Here is a 14,697-nt window from a genome sequence, read left to right as displayed (position 1 = left end):
CTACACTATCTGAAGACGAGCGTTTCTGGTGAGGCTGAAGCGTTATTAAGGCATATACAAATAACAGAAAACAACTATGCTCACGCGTGGGGCCTATTACAAGCACGTTTTGGGAATAAGAAGATGATAGTGAATTCTCTATTACGAAGACTATTTAGTCAGAAAAGAATTACGAATAAGACGGCTAACCACATTAAGGCTTTACTCGACACAACAATGGAATGTTTGAATAGCTTGAACAATATGAATGTTTGTACTACCTCTTGGGATTCCTTAATAGTATTTCTAATATCACAGAAATTGGACCCAGAGTCGTTAAAGGAATGGGAAGAACAGGCCTATAAACAAAACAGTGATGAGCTGTCTACGTGGGACGAGTTAAGAAGATTTCTTGAGTCAAAGTTTCGAACGCTTGAGCTTGTCACACCGAATGCAAATTCTGTAAGAGAGAAGACACAAGGCCATAAATCATTTCACGTTGCGTTAAAGGATGACGCACCCAAAAAGGCATCAACGCATAGCAGTGAACATTTACAGCCTTTATGCGCTTATTGCAATGATAAACATTTCATCTATCATTGTAAAGAGTTTGCTAGTAAGCCGGTAGAAGAACGCTACGAACTTGTGAAGAAAAGCAATCTTTGTTTTAATTGTCTTGTTCCAAACCATACAGTGTACAATTGTAAACAAAAGACGTCATGCCGAGTTTGCAGAAGAAAACACCATTCCCTTTTACATCGAACTAAAGAAACAAGTCAGTCAGAAGATAAACAATCACAACTAGAACAACGAATCACAACCGCACACTTCTCAAGAGAACAACCCGGTCATCAAATATTGCTAGCCACAGCACAAATAGCAGTTAAAGCGAGTAACGGAAATACACACCTGCTTCGTGCTTTGATTGACCAGGGATCGGAGGCTTCACTGGTATCAGCAAGAGTAGTTGAACTGTTGCGATTGAAGAAGACATGCATCAACGGTGTCGTCTCTGGGATAGGAGAAGAATCTCAAATACCTATAAAACACTTAGTAGAACTAGCAGTTTCATCGCGCTTTGATAGCAACGAAATATTTCGGACGAAGGCTTATGTCATGAAAACTTTGTCGAAAAGGTTACCTGCACAAACAATCACGATGAACTGGCCACAGCTTCAAACTATAAAATTAGCGGACCCTATGTACAACACGCCGAGTAGGATTGATATCTTGCTTGGTGCCGATGTCTTTAGTAAAATAATAGATGTTGGCTTGATGAGAATGCCAGATGGCATAGTGGCCCAAAATACATGTTTGGGGTGGATCCTCTCGGGTCAAAAGGAAGACATATCATTGAGTAACGAACATAAGATTATCACACTACACGTTACAAGAATGATTTCAGAAGATGATAACATACTAAAAAGGTTTTGGGAAATAGAAACGGATTCGTACACCAAAAGGAGGATACTGACTAGAGAAGAAGAAGAATGTGAATCACAATACAAAAATACAACAGTTAGAGATGAAGACGGTAGATATATAGTGCAATTACCATTGAAACAAACGTTAGAAGAAACTATGCAAAACATTGGAGACACAAAACAAATGGCATTAAGGCGATTTCAACAATTAGAAAATAAATTTCAGAGAAATGAAGAGTTTAAAAGACAGTACAAAATGGTGATTGATGAGTATTTGGATATGGGACACCTACAAAAATGTGAGGACATAGATGAAGAAGCTAATTACTTACCACACCATGCCGTAATCAGAGATGATAAAGACACCACAAGGTTACGAGTCGTCTTCGATGCATCTGCTAAAGGCACAGGAGGCTGTTCACTCAATGACAACATGTTAGTAGGACCCATATTGCAACCTGATCTGCGTAGCCTTATAATTAATTGGAGAAAGTATAAGATTTGTGTGATAGGAGACATTGTCAAAATGTACCGAATGATAAGGGTTGCTGAAGAACATACAAAATTACAACACATAGTTTGGCGTAATGAAGTAAACGAAGACATATGTAGTTTCAGGTTGAAAAGAGTCACGTTCGGTACCGCTGCAGCTCCATTTCTAGCTGTTAGAACACTCAACCAACTTTCTGATGATGAAGGTCAGCAATATCCAGAAGCTTCTGCTGCAATAAAGCATTGTTTTTATATGGATGATCTCATGGTTTCTCTTGAAGGAGTCGAAGAAGCTAAAAAACTGTGTAGTGATCTAAAGGTTATTCTTGAAAAGGGAGGATTTGTCATGCAAAAATGGTCAAGCAATTCAGAAGAAGTATTAGATTATCTACAAGCTAAAGAAAATACTACAGATACCTTGGAAATAAAACTAGATAAAATAATTAAAATCTTAGGTGTGAAATGGAACAGAAAAGATGACACATTTAAAGTAACAGTTAACTTACCTGAATTGAGATATCCAATAACGAAAAGATCTATCCTCTCTGACGTTGCTCGCTTGTTCGATCCGTTTGGATGGTTATCGCCGGTAGTCATCGTAGCCAAGGTTATGATACAGAAACTGTGGCTTGGTAAGCTCGGATGGGATAGTGAAGTACCTGTAAATATCGCAGAAGAATGGATAAAATATAGAAAAGATCTGTCTTACCTGCAAGCCATTGAAGTTCCACGTTGGTTTCATATCACTGCCCGATGCAAAGAAATCCAGATTCACGGTTTCTCAGATGCCTCATCAACTTCATATGCAGCTGTGACTTACCTCCGAGTAATTGATGAATATAACAAAGTCCATGTAGTCATGATAGCATGTCGCACAAAGGTAGCACCTGTAAAACAACTAACTATACCCAGATTAGAGTTGTGCGCCGCAGTATTGTTAGCTGATCTAATAAAGGACGTGGCCGATGTTTTGAAAATACCTGTGAACAATATTTATGCTTACACAGACTCAATGGTAGTCTTGTCATGGTTACAGTCTAGTCCCAATCGATGGCGCACTTTTGTAGGAAACAGGATCGCAGATATTCAAAGAAACCTGGAAGGTAATAGATGGAGTCACGTGACTACAACCGAAAACCCAGCAGATATAGCAACAAGAGGAGTTAAGGCAAAAGATTTGGCACACCTAAAAATGTGGTGGCAAGGTCCCAAATGGTTAACCAATCGAGAGATCATCAATTTAACAACAGACGTCCCTGCAACAGAGCTGGAAATGAAACTATCAGTTCACACCCATACTTACCAGAAAGATGCACCTCTGTGGGAAAGATTTTCAACCCTATCGAGAATGAAAAGAGTATTGGCTTATTGCAGAAGAGTTTTACACACGAGAAATAAGGAGCAATCAAAAGATCATTTAACTGTAGAAGAAATGGAGACAATTTTAGTAATATGCATAAAATATTATCAGAGTCTAGTTTATGCTAAAGAAATAGAAGATATTAAGAATAAAGGAAGGGTCAGTGCTAAGAGCTCACTTATTACATTAGCACCCTTTTTGGATGAAAGGGGTATTCTAAAAGTTGGTGGCAGATTACAAAATGCTATATTACCTGACACAACAAAATATCCTACAATAATACCAAAGGATGTTCACATTGCAAGGCTGTTAATTGCAGAAGCACACATCAGAACCTGTCATGGTGGCAATCTGATGATGATGAATTATCTTCGCAGTAAATATTGGATCATTGGCATGAAGTCCGCAGTAAGAAAATGTACTCGAACATGTAAAATTTGTATTATAGACAAGGCGAAGACGAATAATCAAATGATGGGACAACTACCAGCTGAGAGAGTAAATCCTTGCAGAGCTTTTCGTAACAGCGGCGTTGATTACGCGGGACCGGTACAGATAAGGACATCTAAGGGTCGAGGTCACCAGACCGTTAAAGGTTATATATGCCTCTTTGTCTGCATGTCCACCAAAGCACTACACTTAGAAGCTGTCACCGACCTTACAGCCCAAGGATTTATCGCCGCATTCAGACGATTCATTGCTCGAAGAGGACCGTGTCTTCACTTGTGGAGCGACAACGGCACCAACTTTGTTGGGGCCGCTAAGGAACTAAGAGAACTGTTTACTGCGGGACAAGCCAACATAACAAAGGAAATAGCTCAACTTTTGGCAAATGACGGCACGACTTGGCACTTTATTCCGCCGCGTATGCCAAACTATGGTGGTTTATGGGAGGCTGGAGTACAATCCGCCAAAAGACACCTGACCAGAATGAACCAAGGCATAAAACTAACTTATGAAGAAATGACAACACTACTGGCTCAAATAGAGGCAAGTCTCAACTCGCGTCCACTTTGTCAACTTAGTGACACGTTTGAGACATTAACGCCGCTCACACCTGGACATTTCTTAGTGGGAGAACCGCTTATTAGTGTTCCAGATGTAGATTACAAAGAGGCGAAGATTAGTTTACTGACAAGATGGCAAATCATACAACAAATGACGCAAACCTTTTGGCGGCGATGGCAATCGGAATACCTTAACACTCTCCAGCAGAGATACAAATGGAAATCAAAGGTTCCGTCTCCAAGTCTTGGCGATATTGTAATAATTAAGGAGGATGATTTACCACCTAATAAATGGTTATTAGGTCGCATAAAGCTTCTCCATCCTGGAGCGGATAATTTGGTTCGCGTTGTTACTGTGCAATGTAAGGGAAATCACGAACTGAAGAGACCGTTGTCAAAACTTATATTCTTGCCTAAAGAGTAAATACAATATGTTGCACTTAAGTAAATTAAAGATTGCATGTGTCATTATATTAAAATTTGTTTAACACAATTAATTAAAAAGAAATTTTTGAATTATATACAGTCCACTGGTTCTAAATTGATGTTAAATTTTATGTTTATTGTTATAAAACAGTTTGTTTTGGTGGGCGGGATGTTTACGCCTATCTATTACTTTAAACTAACGTTTTATAAAATCAGTGTCTCAATATACGTTATAGAGGGAAGACGTGTTTCACTCAACCACACAACGTAGCAATCAATAGTGAACCTTATGCACCTATAAACAGTCTCTATCCATGTTTCTCTGCATAAAAATAATATTCCTTGTACTGTTGCGGAGCGTACACGCGCTACGTGCACTTTGAACATGCTATTTTGACAGTGCACACTCAAGCCGTGACGTCACGAATAATGTTCAAAACTATCAGTCCCAAACAGTCGTTGAGCTTATATATAAGTATGAGTAACACTCATGTGTGTATGTATGTGTGTGGTGCAGGTGTGCGTGCACAGCACGTTGTCGCAGGACGCGGAGCTGCGCGAGACGGGCACGGCGCTCATGCACAACATCGCCACCAAGGAGGTAAAGACCGTGGTCTGTATCGCTCTCTCACTACTACTTACTACTTACTACTTACTACCTACTTGTACCCCACCCACGTGACGTAACGCTCCCATGACTGATGCCACTCTTTGTTAATTGTTCACTCGAACTTTGTACCGAGGTAGTCATAAAAGATCATACCTAATTACCGTGGAAAATTAGGTAGTAAATATGCAATTCTACATGGGAGTGTTATCCGCGTTAAAGATATAAACTACGCGACTCAAGAACATTTTTATATAATATATTAATTTACAATCAATACTACAATGTACAATGTGATCGCGTCGTTTATATGTTCAATTCAACGTCTTTTAACATTTCATAAATAGCACTCTGCATTATTGAAATTTTGGATGTAATCTATCAGATGTTCAGATGTAAACTCTAGAGGTTCAGTTGCTTGTTTCACGATAATTACATTATTTGAAAACTTTCTCCAATTACACCTATCGTCAATTAACATGTTTAAAGAAAAAGTATACATTACTTTCCGTCAAGGTCAAAGGTTTTATGTAACAAATTAAGTTCTTTTGAGAACAGCGACCAGTTAATGCTTACTTCGTCGCCTGCTTGAAATGTTGGTTCCTAAACATACCGATAGAGGCGCTGCTCAACTCCATATAATTTCACTTTATTAATCTCGAATATAGAGGACAACGAAATATTGACTTTTATAAAGACAACTAGCTGACCCGGCAAACGTTGTTATGCCATATACCTAAATAAAAAAAGTGTCACCTAGGGGTATGAAAAATAGATGTTGGCCGATTCTCAGACCTACTCAATATGCTCACAAAATTTCATGAGAATCGGTCAAGCCGTTTCGGAGGAGTATGGCCACGAAAACTGTGACGCGAGAATTTTATATATTAGATTATCTTCCATTACGAAACAAAACACAAACAGTTAAAAAGATTACGCATTATAAGTATGTCTTAGCCATCATATTTGACACGCTGTCTGTTAGTGTTTTACTGTAAGGTAATCCATCAGTTAGTGAGTGATGTTGTGTGACGTGACGCGAACGTTCGGAAGTGTGTCGTTATTTATGGCGGCCATGTTTGTACCAACACCACCACACTACGAACACCATCAGCCGTGACATTGTGTAGTACTGTGTACTCGCACTTGTCTACTGTGACTACTGTCTAATGTACAGAGTCATTGCCATAAACATCAAGGACACTATAAAGTCGCTGGAAAGACCTACAGCGGTAAATAATAGTTCATAGAGTTTTGATTTACATATACCCTATATATAGTATACTTGAGAGATACATAGGGTTTGATGCGTCGTTTGTGGTAAAGATGCAAACGTAGTTTTCATATTGATATCTTTATTACTTTAATGTTTATTAAATTAATTAACCGTGTTTGATAGAAGTTCTATAAGTTTTTCTTAATGCTATTCTAAATAATACTTAGTGTTCTTGCCTTAGTCTGTTCATCATCTAACAAGCCGCTCGTTATGACACAGAATTTTCATCTATATACTAATATAATAAAGCTGAAGAGTTTGTTTGTTTGTTTGTTTGATTGTTTGTTTGTTTGTTTGAACGCGCTAATCTCAGGAACTACTGGTCCGATTTGAAAAATTCTTTCAGTGTTAGATAGCCCATTTATCGAGGAAGGCTATAGGCTATATAACATCACGCTTAGGCCATTAGGAGCGGAGTAGCAACGAAAAATGTTACAAAAACGGGGAAAATTTTGACCCATTCTCTTAGGAGACGCAAGCGAAGTTGCGCGGGTCAGCTAGTGAACGTATAATATCTGAGTGATTTCCTATCACAAATGAGATGAGCAGTATGAGAATGGTTGAGAGAAATGCTGTTGCGTGTATGAAACAGTAGGTAAACGCCTTATGAGGTGTGTACTGTTATATCGTAATGACTGATATACAAAGATTAGGTAATTAATGTACCTATATTAATGAAGCCTCGCCAAATGTACCGCCTGGTGGCGCTAGTGGCAAACTCAAACGCGAATGAAGTGCCGTACTTATTTTTGTTATAAACATGCTTTAGTTATAATAGATCAATATTTGTTTTACAAAACAATGAAAAGTTACCTTGCAAGTAATAATTACTGTGCAGATAAAATGGCTCGTATTTTCTTTGTACGAAAAATTATGTATTATATAAAAATACTGTCTGTTAGAATAACATGTCAATTAAGTTAATGCTTGTGTGGCAGTGATGTTGTTGTTCAGTAGTAAATATAACTAGAAGCTAAGGTGGCCAAGTGTCAACAAACTGCACAAGGTGACTGCCACCGACGCTAGCGACACTAGCGGCACTAACACACACTACCTTTTTGCGTTTCTACACTTTATTATATTATTATGTGATGCTCCTGCTGTTTACACATTAATATTCATAACCTAGACTTTATCTCTAATATGTCTATTAATGTTATAATTAAAATCGAATTATAACACAACCGGTTTAATCCAAATAAAATGTTCATGTAACACGTGAGGGGCGATCCAACGTGATCATTGTAGACTGTGAATTGAAGTTTCTTAATTGAAGGGAAAATGATACCTGAGGATTTGATAACATGCTTAATATGAAAAGCTACGAAACAATAATATTAATATATAATTAGTGTAAAAAACTCCTTAAACAACACCAGAGCTATGGAGTAAATACTAATGAAGTCTAAGATTCGGCGTGAACACATTCTCTTAAAATACTCCATTATATTAAAATATGTAATGTGTTTCTGAAATAATAACAATATGTGACACGAGCTACGAATTATGCATAGTTTAGTGAGTGCGCGGTGTGATCGCATCGATTCGTCGCGGACATTACTGCACCTCATTGTGTGCCGCTCGGCAACCGCATCGTACGCTTTATATCATTATATCTCATTCTAAATATTTAAATGTATGTATTTCTATTCTGTCTGCATGCCTACTGCTTACCACTATAATATTTATCTATAATATAATATGTGTAATATATTTTTAAATAAGTATTTTACAACAACACTCACTATTTGTTGCGTTTTGAGTATACACACTTTAATTGATTAATGCTATTTATATAAGCAGCTCAATTATAAAGCTCGCTGTTCAGTGCACCCACATTAAATATATATTTGTGTGCAATGTTTTTTTGTTGCATATTTTGTCTAGTATGTCTAGTGTCATCAACACTCAGGTCATTGACACGTTGTCTTGTACGAGTGCCAATTTTATCCTATTACAATGTACAAGTGTGATGTTACTATGAAGGAAGGGGCTCGAGTGTGGAGTATATCGCTTATAGCCGAGCACTCGAGTAGTTAAACTGAATGTACAGCTGTTGTAGTGTTTGCGCGAGTGTGTTGTTGTTGTTGAGTACACTAGTGGCCCGGTACTGTGGTACAGTGGTACAGTGGTGGGTGCAGCGCGTGTGCGTGTGTTGCAGCGGTTCCAAGTGGGCAAGGCGCTGCGAGACCTGCTGCCCAAGGGCGCCAAGTCCAAGGTACCGTACTCACTCTTGTAGTCTGTTGTTACTCGTTGAAGAATGCGACGCTGTGTTGTCGTTGTTGTTGACTACACTAGTACAGTATCGAATGATGCTGAGTTATATAAATAAGCTTTGATAAGTTTGTATGTGTAATATGTAGAGAATAAATGCAACGCCCTAGTTAGGTCACGTATGAATCAAACGTATTTTTTCGGTTTGTTCAGTGTACACAGACTGATAGCTGTTATGCACATAGCAACAGCGCGCATTACAGGAAACTTGAGTGGAAATGTAAAGTGATAGATGTTTGCACTCGTCTCACTCTGAGTGTAGGTAGTGCACTGATGCAAACTGATGAGGCGGTGATCTCCTGACACTTGTCGCAATAAAGTTAATGCGCTGTTATTACGTCACAACACACATCGTGTTGTCATATGTGCACTCACATTAAACATTCGGACATAATACCTTATCAGGATGTTATTTATGAAAAAAAAAATAGACAAAGCAATATTTTTTACTTTGAGCGCAATCGATTGCTTATTATTCAATAAGAAGAAACGTTATGATGTAGTAAACATTGATATTACTTTGAAACAAATTAAATAACACAGAATAAATCGGGAATATGTTACAAAACAGCGATGTTTGTTTTCTATCGCTCATGAACGGCATCACCGGGTCGAGTCAGTTACAATAACAAGGCGCAGGTGACCGTGCTCGTGTTTACGACGTTCCGGGTATTTCACTACAAATACACTTGTTTAATGTAGGCTATATGTTGTGAGCATTTCTATCAAGTTCCTAGAACATCTGCGTACTATTTACTTACTTATAAAATATTATTGTTTTTACTGAAACGAGGCTAAGTCACAAGTTGATAAGACTGTTGCAACCATTGGCGTAATTTTCAAATGTAAGGTGATTTTATTAAAAACACAAAATCAAGTTTGTTCTGTCTTCAAGTTTTCTTAGTAAATGATACCTACCTATAAGAGGTATATTATATCTGGTATAATGTTAGCTCTGTTGACAAAACACAAACAAGTATCAAAGCTAATGAACTTTTAAATATAAAACATTCAGAGAACACGGGACGTTCCTTGTCTTATTTTACTATAGAAACAAAAACTAAGTTCGTATATTATTCGAACGGTCGGTGACTTTAACTAATCTATTTCTCGATTAAGACACTTACACTTACCTACTTAAACAAATAAATATTCTATTCTATATTCTATTCTACATTTTGTTTTTGATAGAATTTAATTCATTCATTTGCAAAGGATTAGCTGTCTACTATAGTACTTAGTATCAAAATCAAATAATTTTCTGAGTTTGGTACCTACTAGGTTAAATATTAAAACGCTCCGTTGTAATGATATTCAGCTTACTGTATTTACATTCGACGATCTGAAAATCTATACATGTGTAACATACAATGTAGCTCTTGTTTGTCAAACATACATGTAGTAGTTCCGCGTTACATCTCCTTTACAAACATAGTCATCCGTGCAACTATGTCAGTACTCCGAGTACAGCGTGTGAGGAGACGGAGGGACCTTATTGCACTATTGTTCACTAATATTATCATGTTTATATAGATCACTACGACTGCGCGCCGTGTGTGCACAGGCATTATGTTTGACACACGTGTTTGCACACATTTTTATGTCATATTTGAATATTTACTGGTTGATGATAGAACATCGAGCGCTGTGTACAAACCACTGTGTGTGACAGCTCGCTGGCTCCGTTACATGACCGAGTAAATATTGGACAATATCACTATACACTACTTATCAAATACTAATGCTTGAGATAATACTTCATTATTTAAGATGAACAGTTTCCGGACAAACTTGGCTCAGATAAACATGTCACGATACTGCCCTGTTCTAGATTCATAATTGTAGAATTACGGTGTAGTCATAACTGCGTATTGTGCAGTTAGTAACAAAAGACAGTACCTATTATTAAATCAGAATAATTATGTATTAGTCTGTATTAATAATTTTATGACCAGTGTTTCAATATTCGTTTCTTATTACTACCATTATTTTCTTACTAGCTGACCCGCGCAACTTCGCTTGCGTCACATAAGAGAATCATAATTTTCCCCGTTTTTGTAACATTTTTCACTGGTACTCTGCTCCTATTGGTCGTAGCGTGATGATATACAGCCTATAGCCTTCCTCGATAAATGGGCTATCTAACACTGAAAGAATTTTTCAAATCGGACCAGTAGTTCCCGAGATTAGCGCGTTCAAACAAACAAACAAACAAACTCTTCAGCTTTATAATATTAAGTATAGATAGAATTTCCGTGATGATAAGAAGCTGAGAATGTAATGTAATAAGAAAATAATAATTATTACCACATTATTATAACCCCCCAGATATTTTCGCCTCGGATATCAATGTCCATTCAATGTCAGTAGCATCTAATGTTAAAACGTAGAACGCACATAACTGCGTGAACATGAGCGGTACCTACTGTCACTGCTGTGTACATAGAGTTGCTCTTGAAAACATAACACTCACATAATACTGGTACATGTTTGTTCTGTTCACTGGGTTTCCCTGTTTATTACCTCTAATGATATTTATAATAACTACGCACATAATTCGAGGTAGAGCCTAAACGTAATCAAACCAGTACCGATAAGCTAACACAACTTTAATTATGTTAAAAATGTCTAATAAATGTATTGTTATTTGTCATTGATGAACCTTAGGTATTTAAGACAAATCGAGGGTCTAAAAATAGACATAATAAATGAAAAAATAGTGGAACATACTTTGGTAGAACAGGTTAGTCCCAAGTTCGAACTCGTCCTACTTATATGTATATTACACACAGGTACGTATATGTACCGTATGTGACAGTTATTAATGAGCACCGTATTCAATTAGTATATGTTGAGACACGTTCTAAGTAAACACGTCGACTTGTACAAACTACTTTATCTACGAGCTTTACTTGTTGACTCCCACGATTTACGCGATTATGAGTTTAACTTGTTTATATACTATACGTGCAATACTTACACATAATATACACATAGGTGCGAGGACGTGAACTACACAACGTATTTTGACTATAGATAGTAAATTGTTGTTATCTATCGATATTGAAACTATGTTATGTTGTCTTCACAACCCATTGACTTGACACATTAACTTACAAGTTGATAATTGATGCCTTTACGACATGATATGACAGAGAACAGAAATAAGGTAGTTTGATCAGTAGAATGCACTAGGTGCACTGATGGCCGGTCAGGGAGGGGAGATCTACTAAGTATTTAATTTTGGGGCCTGCGACGTAGGAAGTTTTGTATACTTTATCTTAACTGTAATTTTCGGTGTAACAAGCGACTGTAGGTACTAGATAGTGTCGGTGGTGTAATGTGTGACATACTCGTGAAGATCGGTGTGCGCGCAGGTGTTCGACGAGGTGTGCGTGGAGCTGGCCATGGCGCTGCTGCAGCTGCTGCAGTGGGCGCCGAGCGAGGAGCACCTGTTTCGCGCCACCAAGGCGCTGGCGCGCTTCGTGGCGCACTCCGCCGACGTGCCGCAGCTCGTCGCCATGATCGGGCCCGACCCGCAGGCCTTCAGGTGATTACAATTAAATACATGAACTCAGCTCTCCCCGCCCCCGCCGTGGCGCTGCCCGTCTCAACATTTGTCACAGAAAGTAAAGTTCTTAATGAAAATCCGAATCCGGCATCATCTCAACGCTAACACTTCTGTTTTCAATCACTATTTTTTTAATAAGAATGAACCTTTTATTTCGTTCTGTAAGGAATTAGCTCAATAAGGTAAAGGAAACTGATTTTAATACGATATGTCTGTGTTCCTCAGAGGCACGAGTCCGCGCGTGGACGAGCAGATCGACCTGATCGTCAAGAAGATCAAGTAGTGCGTGACGTCACGTGAGCGCCGCGCGCCTCTACTGCTTGTACTACTACTACTAATACTATGCAGATAACTGAAAATGGTATATTGGAGCTTACCACGTAGAAGTATATTAGATCTATAATTTAGCTCTTTAAAGGTGCTGGTCATAGCTAATAACCTTGTATAATGTTACCAAAGAACAAATAGTATCGACCCGTGTACTGTGCCGGGCACAGCTCGCCCGCACAGTACGGACACGGTGCACGCTCGGTAGGTGGCGGCGCGGCGTGTGGTGACTCCACGTGTTTGTAAATATATTGTTTACCTTCTAGTACTAATGTATCGTAAGCCGACAAATTTAGAGTAAGTACCTGAGCTTGGACAGCCTTTATATTGTAAATGATACTACACGCGTTATGTATATTGTTATTTATTTATATAATATATGATATGTGTGTCGCTAGCACTAACACAACGACATGGTGACGACGGTGCATTTACACTATATAGCATATATCTGTACACACGGTATTGTTGTGTTATATAGTTGCGATTATAATAAATCTGTGGTATATTCAAACTATACTTGTATTATTTTGACTGTTTTCGTACTAACATCACCGAACTGCGTCACGGTTCAGTAGCAATGGTAACAAAACTAGTAGTACCTAGTAGTAGTAGGCACCTTCTTTACACTATCAATATATTCAGGGCTGGTGGTCATTATCAATGTGGCTGATGTTATATTAACCACAAAACCGCAACAAGCGCGCCGACAAACGACAATATCATAACAACACCGTACTACTAGTATATCGAGTTATAACACTATTAAGTAGTGGAGTTTGAGATTCTGGTAGTGTTTTTGTGAATCTTTTAATTTATGGAGTGGTTATTTGGTTGATACATGTACCTAATTATATTGTTTACTAAATGTTAATATGACCAGTTTTTCGAATATTTTGTGATCACATGCACGCTATGCTAATTTGCGCGTGTCCAACATTTTTGAATATTCATACATTTGAGTAAAAAAACCAAAATCGTTTGTTTGTCGCTATTTTGAATAAAACAAAACTGACAGCTGCAAAGATTAAGTACGGCAAAAATTTTCTTACAGAAGTGAATATTATAAGGCACTCTGATCTTTTTGCTTCGGTAAGGATGGACGAAATGTAAAATATTTCTTTCGACCTGTCTAAAGAAAGCCTACCGACTTTGCCCATAAGCGTCTCTAAGCGACCACAAATGTATAGAAAATGAAGAAGTATTTGCTTTTCCTTATTACTTTTAACTTCTATTCAATAACATCCATTTCGTGTCACGTGTAGGTAATATAACAACGTATCAATGTGATACGTGCACGCGTTTGTCCCACAATGCAGCTAGATGTTTGTCTAATGTCTATTAATGCCGTGCACTACAAACACTAGTGTGTGTGGTGTGAAAGTACAGGCGATTGGTGTCAGTGCCAGCGCGTCACCTCCCCGGGGGATCACAGCGGATCACCGCGGATCACTACTGTACACAAACTATTAACACTGCTTGTATCATTAGATAGGTATATGTTTGTAGAAGCTGAACGATTGTCAACATCGCTGTTGACTCGTGAGAACGTTCAGATAACTCCTTGATGTTTGTTTTTAAGGGACATTTTGAGGAAAAAATATAAAAAAGGTTATATTGTGTAATATTATCTCATTCTGTTCAATAACTCAGAGGATCATGATAGTCAGGAAAAGTGGATCAACGAAACACTTCATTCCAGACACTGCGAGGTCTCAATTCTTTTTTAAGGAATCGTTCCGTTATTTTACTCTCTGGCTGCTGCAGGATTCTTGATGTGTGGTTAGAAGCTGGTGATAGATTAAGAGATGTGCTGTCTTAGAAAGCACTTTTAGTCTCCGGTTCCTAGTTCATCTTGCGAAGATAGTGACGGTAAATTACGGTTGTTTTACCGCAACAACCGCAACACCTATCATGGAAAAGTCATTTTTTTTGTTTATAAATGTCGTGCAAT

The 14,697-nt window shown here is 38.1% G+C and overlaps 1 protein-coding gene across 5 annotated transcripts in view; it reads left to right on the top strand.

The window, feature by feature from the left end:
- The window catches only part of LOC142975160 (uncharacterized), a 29,312-nt gene extending 16,055 nt beyond the window's left edge, over positions 1-13,257 (top strand). For 3 of the 5 annotated variants that reach the window (XM_076117883.1, XM_076117882.1, XM_076117884.1), the window contains 4 exons: positions 5,206-5,289; positions 8,733-8,789; positions 12,223-12,395; positions 12,642-13,257. In XM_076117883.1, the coding sequence (XP_075973998.1) occupies positions 5,206-5,289; positions 8,733-8,789; positions 12,223-12,395; positions 12,642-12,699 (372 nt within the window). In that variant the 3' untranslated portion in view covers positions 12,700-13,257. Of the gene's footprint in view, positions 1-5,205; positions 5,302-8,732; positions 8,790-12,222; positions 12,396-12,641 lie in introns of all 5 variants that reach the window. The other 2 variants (XM_076117887.1, XM_076117885.1) reach the window with 2 other exon arrangements.
- Positions 13,258-14,697: the final 1,440 nt, after the last annotated feature.

Source organism: Anticarsia gemmatalis, chromosome 8, assembly GCF_050436995.1.
Source record: "Anticarsia gemmatalis isolate Benzon Research Colony breed Stoneville strain chromosome 8, ilAntGemm2 primary, whole genome shotgun sequence".
Taxonomy (NCBI): Eukaryota; Metazoa; Arthropoda; class Insecta; order Lepidoptera; family Erebidae; genus Anticarsia; species Anticarsia gemmatalis.
Note: the sequence above shows the minus strand (reverse complement) of the source record. Positions and strands in the feature narration are given on the sequence as shown.